The 18,108-nt window shown below is 43.6% G+C and overlaps 1 protein-coding gene across 1 annotated transcript in view; it reads left to right on the top strand.

Annotated features, from left to right (window-relative positions):
- The window catches only part of TMEM117 (transmembrane protein 117), a 206,146-nt gene extending 188,777 nt beyond the window's left edge, over positions 1-17,369 (top strand). The window contains exons 7-8 of the mRNA XM_033161796.1: positions 7,929-8,058; positions 16,650-17,369. Of these exons, the coding sequence (XP_033017687.1) occupies positions 7,929-8,058; positions 16,650-17,290 (771 nt within the window). The 3' untranslated portion in view covers positions 17,291-17,369. The remainder of the gene's footprint in view (positions 1-7,928; positions 8,059-16,649) is intronic.
- The last annotated feature ends 739 nt before the right edge of the window (positions 17,370-18,108 follow it).

Raw genomic sequence — 18,108 nt, 5'->3', positions numbered from 1 at the left:
TTAGACTGTATAGATGCAATCTATGACCACAAACTTTAATTTGATGGTCCTTTGGGGAGGTTATGACTCCATATAAAATCAGATTTGTTTTTATCCAACTGGATCTGACTTTGACCCTTGGAAATCCAATGTCTATGTGTCCTCATGTGCAAGTGCAAACATGTGCTTTCTCTCTTTGTTTCTTTCTTTCTTTCTTTCTTTCTTTCTTTCTGTTTGTTTGATGGAAAGGGAGGGAGAAGCTTGTAGAGGAGGTGGTAACTATGGTACTCGTTCAACATTCCAGAGGTGCCCGTGGGCCAAAAGGGATTTATAATCTTGGAGTTGGTTTATTCCAAGATGATCCTAGTCAAATCAATCCCCACCATGCTCTCAGTGATAGGTTTGACTCCTTTCCAGCTGCTCCAGCCCTATGCCCTTCTTCCTCCTTGCAAGCTCTTCCTCCTTCAAACCCCTCCATACTGCAACACTGAGTGAGGTGCCTGGGGCTTCTGATGGGAGGGAGCTTCTGATGAGGGTAGGAAGGATCAACTGAGTTCTTCAGCTCTCGTTTGACATCTGAGACAGAGGAGAACTTCATGTTGGGGTCATAAAGTTTCCCTCCCATATGAGACAAAAATTATAAGTTAAAAGCTTCATACTCTGAGCCAAAGAATATGAACTGCAGCTGACATTTCTATTTTAAACAGCCTTTTTTGAGGGGCGGGGGCACATTTGCAGGTGAAAATTATTTTGGGGACAAAACAGTTCCCTGGGAACATCAAGTTCCTCTATAATCAGGTAGGCTACTCATACTGGTTTTGTTATTTACCCTTTCAAAATTTCTTTATTGATTTGTTTAATTTGCTTGTGTCAAGGTTGAGAATATTTATATATCCATAACTTGAAAATTCCCCCAAAGGGACCCAATACATCTCAAAATGAAAAATACATAACTTTTGAACGTGTCCTCTTATTATTTATGTAGAAGTTATGAATGTATTAATCCCTCTAAGTCTTAATTGGGATCTGTTGCTACAAGGCACAATCAGACTGAATCAAATTTCGACTATTAGTGAATTCAAATGAATGGTTCGTGTGCGTGTTTTCAGAGGGACAAATGTGACCCGTTGGTGTGGCTGTGCACATTTATTTGTACAATTACAGAACCTTATGTGCAATCTAACTTAGGAATTCAGTGCCCAGTAGCTAATGTGAAGCTAGGCATTGCACAGCATGCTCTCTAACCTAGAGAATGGCCATGCAGCTCAACAAAAGTCTACATAATTACACACTGGAGTATTCAAGAATACAGGAACGTCACATATCATATTTAACCTTTGCTGTCTGAATAGTAATCACGTAGTGTAAACTGAAGGGTGTGAGTTACAATGCACTGGGTATAAAATGATGGCTATCAGACAACAACCCTGGTCTTTAATTGGACTTGAAAGGAACCTACATTTATAAGAGTTGTCCTTTGAAACTTAGTGAATCTCAGGGTAATAATAAGAGTAATTTCAGACATGGGTATAAGTTTTTAAAAAGTTGTGCTTTTTTAAAACCTCAATAATTAAACAGACTCTTCTAACAGACATTTCTTTCTCATTTATGTTTTGTGTGATGCATTTTTGTATTAGATTAGGGTTGGGTTTTTTTATATAATGCTTCTATGCATGATGTATCTTCATTACCCTGCATCTTTTGATTTGTATCCTGGCATGTTAATGATTGTTGTGTGATAGGGAGCTTGCTGGTGTTAGAATTAATGTATCTCGATTAATGATTCCTTGGAGTTTTTCCCCTTTATCGTTCAGAAAAGGGTGGCGTCTCCTCATACTGAGGAACTTGTCAAAAATGGCGTTGGTTTTAATCAGACTTTAGAAATTCTTCCCCTCTTTTTTTCAAAATAGGGATAAAATGTTGTTAATTTGCAATCCTACGGACACTTTTTAGGGAGCAAAATTGTCATTGAACTCGGTGGACTCGCTCATTGGATGCCACACTTGAGTTGTCTTCCTCCTTTGATCAAAGCAGTTTAAACTTCAGTTTTAAAAAGGATGCCCCAAAATGATGGACTTCGCTAATCTCTCGGCACAATTTAAAATATAGGGAGGAGAAAACTAGAGGTTGCATCCAATGCATGTAATTATATCCCAACAACATCTTTTAAAAAAAGAAAAAATTGCAACAGCTGGGCTGGGAAAAAACCTTTCTGTCCTTCTGTGACACCCTCCACGACAGGATTTGTGGTAGATATTAATATATATCTGTGTCCATTGTCATTTATTCTATACCAATTTCTGCTTCATTTTGCTTTTACAAAAAATCCTCATCATATACACATTTTGTATGCAATTTCCCCTAATATAGACATTTTCGCAAAGCAGTTTCCCCTAGTATTATAGACACATTGCTGTTCTATGTGCATTTTGGGTTTCCAATGCCATAATGAAAACTCTTTAGCATTTTAGTGCAAATTTCTCCTAATACACTCATTTCAGTATAAACGTTTTTGCAAAGCCATCCCTACAATCTAATGCATTTCCCCCCTGATTTTTACTAATATATACAATTTTATGCACATGACTGGAAAACTGCATTGCATAATTTGGAGAAAGGTGGCTTTTGAGGGATAGCTGTGTTTCGTTTGGTTGATGGTTTAAGAAAGTGCAAATTGGATAGGTTTGCCTTTAAATGTGAATCAAATGTGAATCAAAACTGAATCAAATTTCTCCCCCATCCCTGTTCCTGGCCATAAAGATTGATACATAGAGAAGGTGGGGCATGCATGCACGCACGCACGCACGCATGCACACACACACACACACACACACACACACACATACAAAACCCAATGTAAAATATAATCATGTTTGGCAGTTTGCAGTGCCACTGATGGTGTTGCTAGTGACGATTCTCTGTTAAATTTATCCACAGAGAGTAGAAGCAGTGAAGGAGGGGAATGAGAGGGCAGCTGGAATTGTGTGGGGTGAGGTGAGGTGAGGAACTGGCAGGCAGTGGCAGAGCACGCTCCCAAGGGGTTCAGGGTGTGGAGGGCGGGCACGCTCCCAAGGGGTGCAGGGTACGGAGGGTGCCCTCCCAGGCACGGGAAAGGCCCTCAGATGCACAGAGCGGTGCATGCGCCCTACAGCCAGGGGCAGAGCAAGCCGCCCACGGGGGCAGAGCGAGCTGCTCATGGGTACAGAGTGAGCCATCTGTGGTGGACATTCGGTGTGCCACCTGCCTGCGACTCCCAAGCTGTCAAAACGAAGGGGGAAGGGCGGAATGCCACCGGCAATTCACACAGCTCCCCCCTTACCATGACGGGTGGGGGTAGGCTTGGGGATCGCGGGTGCGTGCCATCCCAAATGTCACCCCCCCCTTAGCGAAGACACCCGGGGCGGACCGCCCTCCCTGCACCCGCTTCCTCCGCCACTGCTGGCAGGGGGCCTTATCAAGGGGGTATGTAGGGTTGGCAAGTGCAGTGTGCAGGAGCTGAGCCAGATAGGGGGATGCATGGATAGATAAACAGACAGACAGACAGACTGATATGAGAGAGAGAGAGAGAGAGAGAGAGAGAGAGAGAGAGAGAGAGAGAGAGAGTCTCATTTATGCTCTCCCCTGTTATTGGACTGGCACCTGTTTGGCTGCAGAGAAGATAGTGTACAACATTTTGCTCCATGTTGCTTTTGTGATCCAAAAAATGTGTGCACAAAGGGAGGCAAAACTGACAAGACTCTCACCTCTGCAGGGAGTGAGAAGCCACTTCCCCTGACGAGAGGTTGTCAATTTTATTTCTGTTGTAAAAATGCCTTTGGACGTGCTGCAGAGCTGAGGGTTGAAAGTCTTGTCAGTTTCATTTCCCTGCTCTTGGAGAACAATTCTCGGGAGTTTAACTAAGATACTTGTTTCATTTTATTGATTTTAAAAGCTTACAACCCAAATGAACTCAAAACGATTCACAATGTAAACACCTTTTTAATTTTAAAAAAGTGAGCAACGGAAGGGGGTTTCAAATAACCATATAAAATAAGGATGTAGCAAGGGCCAAGCAAAACAGTGTGCTCCAGTTATTTTGGACTACAACTCCCATCATCCGTGGCTGTTGGCTGTGCAGAATGGGACTGATGGACACTGTATTTCACAACACCTGAGGTCGCCAAGTTGGCTACACAAACCCGGAAGTGACCCTAAAACATCACAAAAAGAGGCAAAATGGGACGAGGTAGGGAGAGAATGGGGTGTTTGCAGGATTTTTCAATGGTGTTTCAAATATACACAATTTTACTGGCACATGTAACCCCCACATAAATGGGGGATTGCCTATATAAGAAAGTCATAGAAAAGCATTAAATGTGCAATGCCTCAGCCCAGTATACCTGAAGGAGCATCTCCACCCCCCATCATTCAGCCCGGACACGGAGGTCCAGCTCCAAGGGCCTTCTGGCAGTTCCCTCCCTGCAAGAAGTGAGAAGTGAGATCACAGGGAACCAGGCAGAGGGCCTTCTTGGTAGTGGCACCCGTCCTGTGGAACACCCTCCCATCAGATGTCAAGGAAATGAACAACTATCTGACGTTTAGAAGACATCTGAAGGCAGCCCTGTTTAGGGAAGTTTTTATGGTTTGATGTTTTATGGTTTTATTATTACTATTATTAATATTCTGTTGGGAGCCACCCTGAGTGGCTGGGGAAACCCAGCCAGATGGGTGGGGTATAAATAATAAGTTGTTGTTGTTGTTGTTGTTAGGCAAATTTATTTGTGAAGAGGTGTGTGTGTTTGTGTGAAACTGCATCGCAGGGACTCCATTATACAGCCTGTTGCACAGTTGCGGGCAGTGTCAGTTTCATCCCACACCTGTTTGAAGCTTTTGTGCATCTTTCTTGAGGTTCAAGATGTCAGGCCCAATTGCCTTCAGGATCCGGCCGGCGGACTGTCTGTGGGTTGGCGTGGGGATTCTGTTCATTCGGGCTGCACCATTTCCCCCCCCCCTGCACCACTCCACCCCCCCCCACACACACACACCACGGCAGCACCTCCTCCCTCCCTCCTTCTGGCTTCTCCCCACCCTGTATAGAGGAGGAAGGGGCCTGGGCTGAGCGCCATTTTAAGCAGCCCCTCTCTGCAGCCAGCCCTTTCGCACCGCTCATCTTCCCTCTGCCACTGCCGCCACCGCCCTGGTGCTCCTGTGTACCAGAGAATGGAACGGACGAGCTCGCTCTGCCTACCAACAAGAAGCAGCAGCAGTGGTGGTGGTGGTGGAGGCAGCAGTGGCAGCCACTGGAAAGGTAAGTGCAGCGGCTGGGTGGGGTGGGGAGGAGGACTACTTGCCCCCCTCGCAGTGTGAGCCAGTGTGGTGTAGTGGTTAAGAGCGGTAGTCTCGTAATCTGGGGAACCGGGTTCGCGTCTCCGCTCCTCCAAATGCAGCTGCTGGGTGACTTTGGGCTAGTCACACTTCTCTGAAGTCTCTCAGCCCCACTCACCTTACAGAGTGTTTGTTGTGGGGGAGAAAGGGAAAGGAGAATGTTAGCCATTTTGAGACTCCTTCAGGTAGTGATAAAGCGGGATATCAAATCCAAACTCTTCTTCCTCCTCCTCCTCCTCCTCCTCCTCTTCTTCTTCTTCTTCTTCTTCTTCTTCTTCTTCTTCCCTCTTCTTCCAGCTCTCCCCGCCCCAGTGCCACTTCTCCACCCCGCCACAAGGTCTGAGGGACAGTGGACCAGCCCACGGCTAAAAAAAATTGCCGACCGCTGACCTAGACCTTACCCACCAACCTTTATGTGTATGAATGTAAACATGCTGTGCACCTATTTATTTATTTATAAATAAATGAAGTATTTTAAAATGGGGTGAAATACTGAGTTTAAAAAAAACAGTCGGCAAAGCAGAAACATTAAAGTGACTTTCCATTAAACTCTGGCAACATGATAGGGTGGCTGCAGGATTTCAGGAGCTGATGCCTGCATGCTACTTGCAGAAACCTCAGCGGGATATTAGGGAAGCAGTCTGTCTTAAGGATATTAGGGAAGCAGTCTGTCTTAAGTAGTTAAAGCTATGGTTTTCCCAGTAGTAATGTACGGAAGTGAGAGCTGGACCATAAAGAAGGCTGATCGCCGAAGAATTGATGCTTTTGAATTATGGTGCTGGAGGAGACTCTTGAGAGTCCCAAGAAGATCAAACCTATCCATTCTCAAGGAAATCGCCCCTGAGTGCTCACTAGAAGGACAGATCCTGAAGCTGAGGCTCCAATACTTTGGCCACCTCATGAGAAGAGAAGACTCCCTGGAAAAGACCCTGATGTTGGGAAAGATGGAGGGCACAAGGAGAAGGGGACGACAGAGGATGAGGTGGTTGGACAGTGTTCTCGAAGCTACTAACATGAGTTTGGCCAACCTGCGGGAGGCAGTGAAGGATAGGCATGCCTGGCGTGCTCTGGTCCATGGGGTCACAAAGAGTCGGACACGACTGAACGACTGAACAACAACTGTCTTAAGGGACATTGGGATGTGCTGACCAGCAGGAAGTTAGGAACAGACAAAAGCCCGCTGCAATTTACTGGAAACAAGGTGGGGAGAGTATCACCCAATCCTTTGAGGAAGCAAATGGAAAACACATTATTATAACTGCATCAGAAGGATTGGCATGGAATACGTATGTATGATTCACTGGCCGTGACGTAGGATAATATTTGTTATGCTCTTGCTTTTTACAAAGTATTCCCAGGATGCATCCCAGCATCTAGGCAACAACGACACACAGAGAGATTCTGTTGATGTCCTTCTTTGGAAGTTAAGCTTATCAATGCTTCTTAGCCAAATCAGGAAGAAATAGAGGTGTGGGCCGTAGTTCAGTGGTACAGGATTTGCTTTGTATTCAGGAAGTGCTGGGTTGAATCCCTGGCATCACCCAGGTAGAGCTGGGAAATGCTTCCTTGTCTGAAACCCTTAAGAGCTGCTTCCATTCAGTATAAACACCAACTAGCTGTTGGTCCAGGCCAGTAGAAGACAGCTTCCATGTTCAAATCTAAAACTGATATTATGTGGCACACTGGAATACTGTGGCCACACACCCCATAACTTCCTAGCAGCCCTACCAGGTTCAAAAGGCACACAGCCACCCGGCAAAATAAATGGAATCCTCGTAGAAGGCAATATATGAATGTGACTAGGAAGAGACCAATCCAATGTCTAGGGGTGTGGTCTTAGACTCACAGCCTCTCTGTATTGACTATGAATCTGTACTGCCTTTAGCAGCAGCTATGCTTGTCTGTGAATTCTGCAGTCAGGTGCTTGCTTGCTAAATTATCTATCCATGATCTGACAGTTTAATTATGGCAGCAAGACCTATTACAGGAAATGAAAAGAATCAATTTCTGATTATAGTTTGTAATGAAGCTCAGCAGGGGCCCAATTTTGCTCCTTTCTTTCTTTTCTTATAACAATTGAAGAAATCTGCCTGTATTAATTCTGTACCGCCAGCTGCTGCTCAAGGTTTGAAAGTTAATGGACTGCAAGGCACTCAAAGGTACTCTCAGGTCACTGACCAAAGAAGACTATTCCCTGTTTGGCATGAGGAGATAAACAGGGTGTACTGGGTGAATTTAAAGTGAATGAATTCTCTCACAAAAAATTGAATTGGGACCTATTTAGATTTCCCTTTGACGATACTGGTGGTTGAATCGTCAATAGACGCATGCATGATTGTGATTCCCTACCATCAGGTTCTTAGACCAGAAGATACATACCCCAGCCAAAGAGTCTGTTCAGCAGCCCCAGCTTTTGTAGCTGGAGTCAGTCAGGGCCCTGCCTTCCCAGACCAGGTGGGAAAAGTCAAAGAGCTCTTCCAGGACTCACAGCCACGATGGTACAAATAGTAAATTTAAATGAATATTTCAGAGGATAAATAATAGTAATTGGGTGGTTTCTTTTCTTTTCTGTTCTTTGTCACCAGGACTGGGAGTTTCCACATTTTATGGGTGATGTTGATGTCAATCTACCTGGGTTGCCTGCTGCGCACTTTCAGTTTAGATTACCTTATTGCAAGAAGTTTTTAAAGGAGGAGTATCATATACATATAACAGGTATGTAACATTCTTTGCTATCCCCTTCTTGATATTAAGCTAGGCTGGGAATGCAGTCTGTCCCCCCCCCCCGCCCGCCCCCCGCAGTGATTCTGAAGAGGTATAGTCCAGAATCCAACCTTATTCTGCTTTGCTTGAGCTTAATCTCCATCAACAGTCATGGAAAAGCTCCTCTAGGACTGTAACACTTCAGAGTCGGAGTCTTGCATGTCTAGTTTGACGTGGATGATGGAACAAGCTTGTTTTCTCCTGCTCATGGGGGTAGGACCCAAACCAATGGATTCAAGTTTCAAAAAAGGAGATTTCAACTAAACATCAGGAAGAACTTTCTGATAGCAGAAACAGTCTCCAATGTTAGGAGGAATCTGAATTTCCAAATAGTCGTGCTTTAGGATGGGAAAATGGCATTTAGATGACATGATATTCATCAATGAATGTGCACATTCTTTGTTATGTATTAGCAACCATCATGAGGGAGCCTGATCAGTGTTGTGGTTTTTAGAATTTATACACCCCCTCTCATTTTGAGAAAAATACCAAGGCGGTTCACAAATGAGTAAAAGCCAAGTATAAATCAGATTATAAAACTATAGCTACCCATTATTAAAAGACCTAATAAATCCAATCATATTAATGTAAAAAACCTCAGTGGTAACTCCATATAAAAAAACCTAATCTTTCCTGGTTATAAACAAGTGATCACCAAGTTGGCAGCAAGGAGATTTCAGGACAGCTGAAATGTACATCAGTGCATAGCTAGAAAGGAGAAGGAAATATGCCCAAAGGCCTGGGGTAAAGAGGCAGGCCTTGACTAATCATTGAAAAGCATACAGGGATGGTGCAAGTCATTTCATGACAGAGAAAGCCCTCTCACATGCCACTACCCCTGAAACCACAGTCGGCAGTGTCACTGCCATCAGCGCCACCCCCACTTATCTTACCCAAGGCAGGTCAGTGTAGGAGCAGGTGTTCCTTCAGATACTTGGGAGCCAAGTTGTATGTGTGTTTTATATGTCAATGTTAACAACTTAATCTGAGCTTGGTAGCGAATTGGCAACCAGTGCAGATCTTATAAGAGCCGAGTAATATGTGTCAGATTTCAGAGAGGTGTGTTTTTGGTAAGGCTTGTCCTAATTTTGTAAGAAAGGAATGGAAACATAGATATCTGTGTCAAGAAACTGACAACCATCTTGGACTTCATTCTCTTTAAGTATTTCTGACCATGGGACCATTTCTGACCATTTCTGACCCTTAAGCTTTTGAAATCAGCTTTCTTAAAGTACATGTCTGACTGCTCAGTTTTCCCTTGCCTGTGTCTAATGAAACCCAAGAGGACATAATCACTTCCTCCCAAGGTTCCCTGTATATTCACTTCATCGATCAGTTTCTCCCTGTTGATGAGTCCCAGGTCCAAGAGAGATTACACCCTTGTTGCTTCTTCCACCTTCTCGGAAATGAAATTGTCAGTTGAGGAAATTGAGAAATTTGTTGGACCTACTACTGCTGCTACTCCTCCCTTTCTGTTTGATCTGTTCCTTTTGAGCAGGTTGTACCCCTCAGTTTCTACATTCCAGTCATCCCATCAAGTTTCAGTAATGCCTATTAGGCCATATTTACCACCCTGTATTTAGAGCTCAAGTTCATCTTGCTTGTTTCACATACTCTGTGTATTCTTGTAAAAACAACTGAAACCATGAGTCATTCCTCCACACACTGCTGCCTCTGTACCCCTCCATAGGGGGTCACCTGCCAGTATGTTTAGTGGGAGAAGGTGTAGCAGATCTAAACCACAGGTAAAGAAATTATAGTGCAGGCTGTGGCATTTAAAGATCTACTGTTGGTCAAAATAGCAAAGATAATTAAACATTTTCGAGTGAATGCAGCAATCAAGAGGAAACAGGAGGTGCTGTTGGAATATTGATTATTTGGGAATTAAGGAAATGCCACTGGCAATGAGATACATTAATATGGCAGTTGGAATTTGATGTTCTTTGTTTTCATTCTAGTGCTCTTCAAAAGTAGGCTGTTTGTGGTTAGCCAATGTCTCTTCCCTCTCCCAGCCTCTATAAACTAATGAGGATATTTTTTTGTGAAGGGCATAATTTAATTGGAGAATGAGCACATGAATAGGGATTGTAGAATAGGTTTTTTTTTCTTCCAGCTCAGAATTAATAAGTTCTATTTATTAGATTTCCTAGACAAATCAGTCTATTTGAATTCATGTCACATCGTTTGAGTTGCAAGAGCCTGCTTTATCTCAGCTCTGTGCCATTTTTTAGGAGAATCATAAAGCACATCAACTCGGCATGAGAAAATCCCTTTGGGTGGGCTTTGCTAGGCCCATCTGTTGTTAAAGCAATGCTGGGTTTTGAGCTCAGTTCTCAAACTTTGGAACTTTCTAAGCTTTCTGTGTTGCTTGCAGACACACTGTGATTCCCTGTCCAAATCTAGGTGAATATATACAACACCTGAAAATATTTCAGGTGATGTGAATTACTGATCAAACAGGTTCTTTGGAAATGATGTACTCTGTATATGAAGGGGCTATGTTTGTTTTTCAGTCCATTTGGTGCAAAATGAATGCCGTAGCTATGAAATCTGCTGAGACCATGCATAGATCACAGAAGCTGGCAACAAGAAATGGGTATTGTTCAGCAGATTAAAATAAAAACAGGAAGGGAATATACCAAACTGACAGCAACACAATTTACCCATGATTCTTCTATTTTCCCCTCTCTCTTTCTCCAAGGGAGAAGTTCATGACACACATGGACCAGCCAATAGGCTTTACATCATGCCTTCTCTGAAGCATTTTGTTGTCATAGAAGAACAGCCAAATGAAAATGGTCTCTCTTTCTCTCTTTTTTTAAAAATAAACTTTGAAAAAAAGCATTGTTGGAGGACATCCCTGCCTGTTACCCAGTATTCTGGCACTGCCAGGAATGTGTCCTCCAATTGTGCAGCAATAACTCACAGGAGGAATTGGAAATGGTTCTGTGCTTGTAGCTGGCAGGACATCTAAATAATTGGTGGCACTTGGAGGATGAATTGGCCTGGAACTGGCTGGTTAAAGGTATCCAGCAATGATTCAGTAGAGGTCTATGAAAAGCCAGAAGTTGCTTGTGATGTATTTTTCAGATCATTGGCATAGGATTAGCATGCAGAACACAGAGAGAACAGTTCTAGGGAGCCAACATGGTTCCTTTCAGATGCTGCTCGGTTGCAGCTTCCATCATCCCTGTCCATGGTGGCTGGAATGGATGGAGGTTGGAGTCCCACAACATCTGAAGGGCATCACGTGGACTATCCCCTGCATTAGATTATTTCTGTCCAGGATAAATACAGAATTCCCAGCAAGCTCAGATTTTAAGTCACATTTCAGAAGCTATTTTAGAGTTTAGTTCGGTCCAGACTTTGGATTTTCTGGAATCCTGACTGAATTTGAAATGGCTCCTGACCCTGGTGTGATATTAGGCCACCACACCAGATACTCAAAGAAATTATTTGGCCCCAAACCCAGATCAACAACGTCAAAGGACATGCATCTTTCTTCATTTTCTGAATAATATTTAGAAATGTGTCTTTTTAGTATTTACACTCCCCTCCCCCCACCAAACATCCTTTGTCGCTTGAAATTTTACCCTTTGGACACCCTTTCCTGTTGTACTTCAGAGTCTCTAAGAATTGTCTTGGTTTCAGCAGCTTTCTTTCGATCTTTCCAGACCGTATGAGATCCACCCACTTCTTATGGGTTTGGTTTTGGTTTTGATTTTATGGGACGAGGGTTATTTTGCTTTTGTTTTACCTTTAGCACACAGGCTGAGTATAATCAGTTTGCGAAAGGAATGCCAAATTTGCATTTTCAGCTACCAGGCATTCTGTAAAAATCAGGTTGATAAATGTGATACCTGATTGGCTGTGAGTGTGTGACCAGATAAGTGTGAATTGCCTGTAATGTGCTGGTGGGGCGGGGCACGGTGTCTGAAGCCCGTTTCATTCTCTTCAAGCTGTTGTTCTTGTTAGATTGGCTCCATTAATGGACATCAAATCAACGTGTTCAGTACAAAATCTATCACCTCAACCACGTGGTCTATAAACAAGAAAAAATATCTTGAAATCCCTGAGCACGACATATGTTAATTGTGCACGGTGGAGTCAGTGTGTCATGGAATGGAACACCTCTTTTTACTAATTGTCCCCTTAATCCTCAAATTGAACTATCAAGTGAGGGAACCACAAGACTGGAGAAGGTCAGTGCCAATTACTCTCCAACATTGCTCATCAGGTCTCTGTCAAGACCATCAACAATACCGATGGCTGTGCCCTAATGTACACCATTATTATTTTATGCTCCGGTAACATCCCCCACACTATGACTTCTCCTTAAATCCTTAAATCCCTTTGTAGCGAGGAGTTCCAAATGTGTGTTTTAGTCCATGTTAAATCTTTTTCGGTCTTGCTTCCATTATTTCTTCTTTCTGTGTGCATAGAGAGATCTTGCGTTTTTGCATCTGCTTAACTCATCTGGATTTCCCTTGACAGATGGCTCATTGCAAACGCATGTGCTTTCTTTCCTAGGCAGCAGTTTATGTAAATACACAGCATAGCCTAGTTTCCATGGTACCCTGGGAGATTTGTAGGACTTAGAAGTGAGTTTGGTTATCCACTCTCCTTGTTAAAATAGATTCAGGGGCTAGACTAGTTCCTTTATAATAATAATTAAAAAAATTCAATTTATTATCCAGCCACATTGGATACATAGTCTGGATCTATAAAGGTCCAGGTAATTCAGATTCAAATATATAAACACTTGCAATATCGAGCAAGGGGGTGTTATTTCAGTCTCTTTAATGAGCATCTCCATGATTTCGGTCAAGATCTCACCAAAATCATACGAGAACTTGCAGAGTGCACAAGATCTTGCATGATTTCAGCTGAGAGCTCACTTTAAATCAACACCAGAGCCAGCACCGCTTCTCTGCCAGTGCAGATGTGGCAGTGGGTGGTACATGTGGCAGCGGCAGGACCAGGTATGGCGGTGCTGGTGCTGGTGGCAGCAGCAACAGGGCAGAGTGGCACTTCCCATTTTGCTTCCAGGAAAACACATTGCATGCAGAATGTCCCAGGTTAAAACCATGGCATTGTCAGAGTCCGTGCGGAGGAGGGCTGCACTGTGGAGGAATGGTGGGAACCTCCCCCTCCCCCTCCCCCTCCCCCTCCTCTGTGTCTGTATCCTGAATCTTCCCAGGAGCAGGAGGACAGCATAGATTTGAAACAGTGGTTTGCAGAGGGACATAGTTCAGAAGGCAGAAACTGGGAAATACTGGATGGGGAACAGCTAGGAGATGAAACACTGGGAGAGAGAGGGTTAACAAATTCACTGTCTCTGGAAAGCATTCCTCCACCCCAATCCCCACCCCAAGGTCAAGAAGAGCTGAGAAAGTGGCAGAACAGAAAGCACACAAAGCACAAAGGGTACAAACTCAGATTACAAGACGTAGAAGTGATGTAGATTAATAAAGACCTAAGGGGGCGGGATCCTTAATTGGGAACACTGCCATTCCTAGGAAATGGGTCCTTTGTTCTTTTGCTGTGATTATTAAAGTTTCTAACTGGTAAGAAGACTCCTTTTCCTTTATTCTGCTTATCTACTGCCACGAGGAAGGAAGCCGATTCCCTGAAGCCTGACAGGCATGTACAGTTAAGAAAGAATCTTGTAGCAGTCGATAGGAAAGGTAATTGCTCCCTGAGACCGTGGACTGCAGATCCAAGTCCAAGATAGTCAAAACCACACCCTCCAGAAGTTGTTGGGTTCCAATTTCCAGCAGCCCCAGCCAGCACGGCCAATCATCAGGAACAATGGAGAGTTTCTACATTAGCTACCGCTGAAAGAGAAAACAGGGGGCTCAGTGGATGAATAATCTGAGCTGGTATAAGACAGCTTCTGAGTTTCCGTTGTGGTATAAAGATTGACAATACACTTACAGTCATTCCAACTGAAATAGATATGCTGGAGATCAATATGTACCATGCTAGAAAATGCCCGCAGATTTAGAAATAAAGGTCAGCAAAGGAAACCCAGTGTTTTAAGCAACCAAATTGTATCTGCCAGACTCTGAAAGAATCTCGCTGCTGGTTGTTATCAGAATAGGGAGGCTGGTGGTTACAGTGAAGGCGGAGGATGCGTGTCTGGACTGACTGCAGGCACTCCAGACACAGAGATGCCTCAGGGACCCTGTGGGCAAAAATAGAAAGGTCAGAGGTCAAAGCGAAGCAATCCAAGCAGAGCGGTTGTTCCAGAAGGTCTCTGAGGGATTCCTGTTTTGTTCATCTGTGTACAGTATGTGTGTCTGCAAACATACTCGCAAGGCACTCAATAGCAGCAAAGTGCTTTCTGGAGATACAGGCAGAAGCGTTTGATGCTCCTTGCGATGGCTGTAACTGAGATGAGAGAGCTAAACAAACAGCAGCGCTTTGAAACGTTAGCTCCTGGAAATCCACACAAAGAGCTGGTCCTTAATTTGCTCTTTTTGCTCCATTCCGGGGATGGGAAACAGAAGGCCTAAATGGCTTTGACATCCGGGAAAAAATTCCTCCTGAAATGCAGCCACACAGGGTTTATGCTGACCAGGTGGGAGGAGAGAACCCTCCTCATAAGTTAGAAGCGATAGAGCCATGGAAGCTGGCTATTATTAGGAGAGGTGGGTGGCTCGTTGTAGGACAGAGGGAAAAAGGCAGAGCAATTTGTGTGTTCACATGTTCTGGCAATTCCCAGGACATCTGACCAGTGAGCATCCAAACAGCAGTTCACATAGATTCAGCAGATTGGAGCACCTGAGGGGCAGCTAATTGAACACATTTATGATGAGGTCGTTTCCTTCGTAGCAGGAGATCAGGCACTGTGATTGTGTGGTTGCCACCTTTGGGGAGTAAAGATGGAGTTTTTGTGGTGACATAGTAAGCAACAAAGAAGCTCTTTGCTTCATATGCGAAGGCTGCCCCGCTGAAGAACACAATCGTTTTAAGGAGGGCAAGAGCAGTCAGAGTAGATTTGATCAGGAAATTGTAACACTAAGCTTTGGCAATACTGTCCAATTTGTAAGTTTAGAGAAGACAAATACAGGGTTCTTAAAAATTCTCCTCTAACCCTTTCCCCTGCTCCTTAAAGATATGTCTCATGTTCCTGTCAGGGCTCTCCTCACCTGGTGGAAGGATGAGATGAGCAGAGCCATGGACACAATGGTTCCTTCCCCTTCATGGTTGCTATGGAGTATGTTGGTCACATTGGTAGTCCAATGACCTATATGCAATGTGATGGGAGTGTCAGTGACTAGTGCTGGTGGGGTAAATCTCAGTCTGAACCTGACCAAATGTGGTGAACTCACATTGTCACCAGGGGTGTAGGAAGGGAGGCGGTGGGGACGGTCTGCCCCAGGTGTCATCCTTGAGGGGGGTGACAAAATCCCCCCAGACACAATCGCTGCTGCACCAGATGGCACCTCCTGGCACGATCGCCCCGCCCCTCAGTGCACGGCATGTGCATCACTCCAGGAGCCAGAGCAACTAGCTCAGCCACTGACTATCTCACCTACCATGTGGCACTGGTGGCGATGAATCTTTCCTCACAGTCCTTGGTAGTTCCACCATGCTCAGAACTTGAGGGTGGTGGCCCCAGGAGAAAGCATTTCTGTAGCAGCTCTTAAATTTTGGCACTCCTTCCACAAACAGGTGTGCTTGGCACCTTTATCATACCCTTTCTGCTGTATATTGAAGATGCACCTCTTTGCAATAGCCCATTGATATATATTTTAGGACTCACCCCTCACCCCCCTCTCTTACAATATTTTATTAATCTAGATTTTTAAAATAGATTAGATTTTCAAGACGCATCCTCTTCTCTTGATCATAATATATTGTAAACAATTTTTAATATTGTATTTTTAAATTGTTGTAACCTCCCCAGGACCTGATCGTTACGGGCAGGAAAGAATTATTATTATTATTATTATTATTATTATTATTATTATTATTATTATCACCTAATAAGATGCAAGCATCAGATACAACAGCAGTGTTAGGCAAGCATGCCATAGACCAGTTGCTACAAATCTCTAGCCTTGAATGCTTGACTACTGGAATTTTCTGCTGCATAAATGCCTTCTGCTCTCCTTGAAGTAAGTTGCATAGAATCTAGTATTCACCACTGTAGCAGCAGCACTAATTCTGAACAAATGAGTGTTCAGTCCTAGCAACACTTTAGTAACCTGCAAGATGGTCCTTTAGATGTGGCCTTTATTTTTCTGAAAGGATTTTTGTGTCCCAAAACAGCTGCTCTTTAGGTTTATTGATCTACACTGCATCTCCTAGTATTTTAAACCCACAGGTCACCTACAGATGAATTCAATTTGTTGTACTTTTGGGTTTCCGTTCCCAAATGATTTATTATAAAACGAGGCATTATTCTGAAACAGTAAAACTTTTTCAGTCACCAATCTGACTCTACTGCGTATTTAATTCAAACCTCATTGTACAAATTAACTGAAAATGCTCTCTTCATATTCTTCTGAGTGACTTTTTTCTTTCTGCTACAGGCAAGTGGTTTAACTATGGAATCATATTCCTTGTTTTGATCTTGGATCTGAACATGTGGAAGAATCAAATATTTTACAAGCCCCATGAATATGGTCAATATATTGGTCCTGGGCAGAAGATTTACACAGTAGAAGACTCAGAAAGCTTGAAGGACCTCAACAGAACCAAACTGTCTTGGGAATGGAGGTCAAACAACACTAACCCTTTGACCAACAGGACCTACGCCGAAGGCGACATGTTTCTGCATAGCCGGTACATTGGTGCAAGCCTAGATGTCAAATGTCTGGCCTTCATTCCATGTCTACTGGCTTTCGCACTGTTTGGCTTCTTCATCTGGTTCTTTGGACGATTTCAGAAAACCGACCAAGGCATGGAAAATCTTGACAAATCGTACACACGCATGAAAAGGAAATCGCCATCCGATGTGGCGATGACGCGAGAGAACACCCAGGTTTTAGCAGAGGAGCCCTTAAGCTGTGAAGATCCACATTTTTTATCCATCAAGTCAGACTTGAGCGAGATCGTCTTTAATTCTTCCCTCCTGACGTCAGAAAACCTTAGCGCACATTTAAATGAACAGCCAAGCCCCCTGCAACCAATAAGAGATCCTCCCATACCTAAGAATAACTCTTTAACCTAATAACATCTCTTTGGGAAAGAGCGAAACAAGCAATTGTGGTCAGATTTCATTGTTAACTTTTTTGTAAGTGACAGTTTACGTAGTCTAAAGAACAAGAGATACAACCTGTAGCCCAACGGTGCTCAACATGCTTTTTTTTTCTATGGCTTTGTTTTCTACTTGTATTATAATGACTTGTGCCTATTGTATTATATCAAACATTCCTTTATAGATTGCTTCTTTCAAAAGTGCAATAGTGTACTAGATGACAACCTGCAGGTTTAAAATGCTGCTTTGGTGGTGCCTTGAAACTTGAAATGGTCCTTCTAACTCCAGCATGTGGAAGAGAGCTGAAGTTGTCCTTTGCAACTGTTTTGAAAGGGCACTTTGATATATAGAAATTGGCCAGAGAATGTGTCATCCACTAGCTGAACATGGTAAGTCTCACTCCAGAACATCCTCCTCCGTGCCTTCTAAGGCTTGGATGATAGTGGGGCAGCAAAGGAACCCCTCTGTTTGCAGACTGGTGTGGGAAACTGTTGTGGATCTGCTACATCCTACAGACCATCCACTGCAGGTAGCCAATGTGGTGCCCTCCAGGTAATATGAACTACAATTCCATTCCTCCCTGGCCACTGGCATGCTGACTATGGGTGATGGTAATTGGAATCCACGACATCTGGAGGGTAGTGTATTATACATGGTCTACCCACAATTTGGAACCTCACTTGATGAGTGTTGTCAACAAGACAGGCCTGATGTCAACAGTCAATGTATTTGTGAAAGGGTTCCTCATAAGCAACGGCAATGAAAGCCCGGCTTTTATTTACTGATGCATA

The sequence above is a fragment of the Lacerta agilis genome, chromosome 10, assembly GCF_009819535.1.
Source record: "Lacerta agilis isolate rLacAgi1 chromosome 10, rLacAgi1.pri, whole genome shotgun sequence".
NCBI classification, from domain to species: Eukaryota; Metazoa; Chordata; class Lepidosauria; order Squamata; family Lacertidae; genus Lacerta; species Lacerta agilis.
The sequence above is the reverse complement of the archived record's forward strand: the minus strand, read 5'-3'. Positions and strand labels throughout refer to the sequence as shown.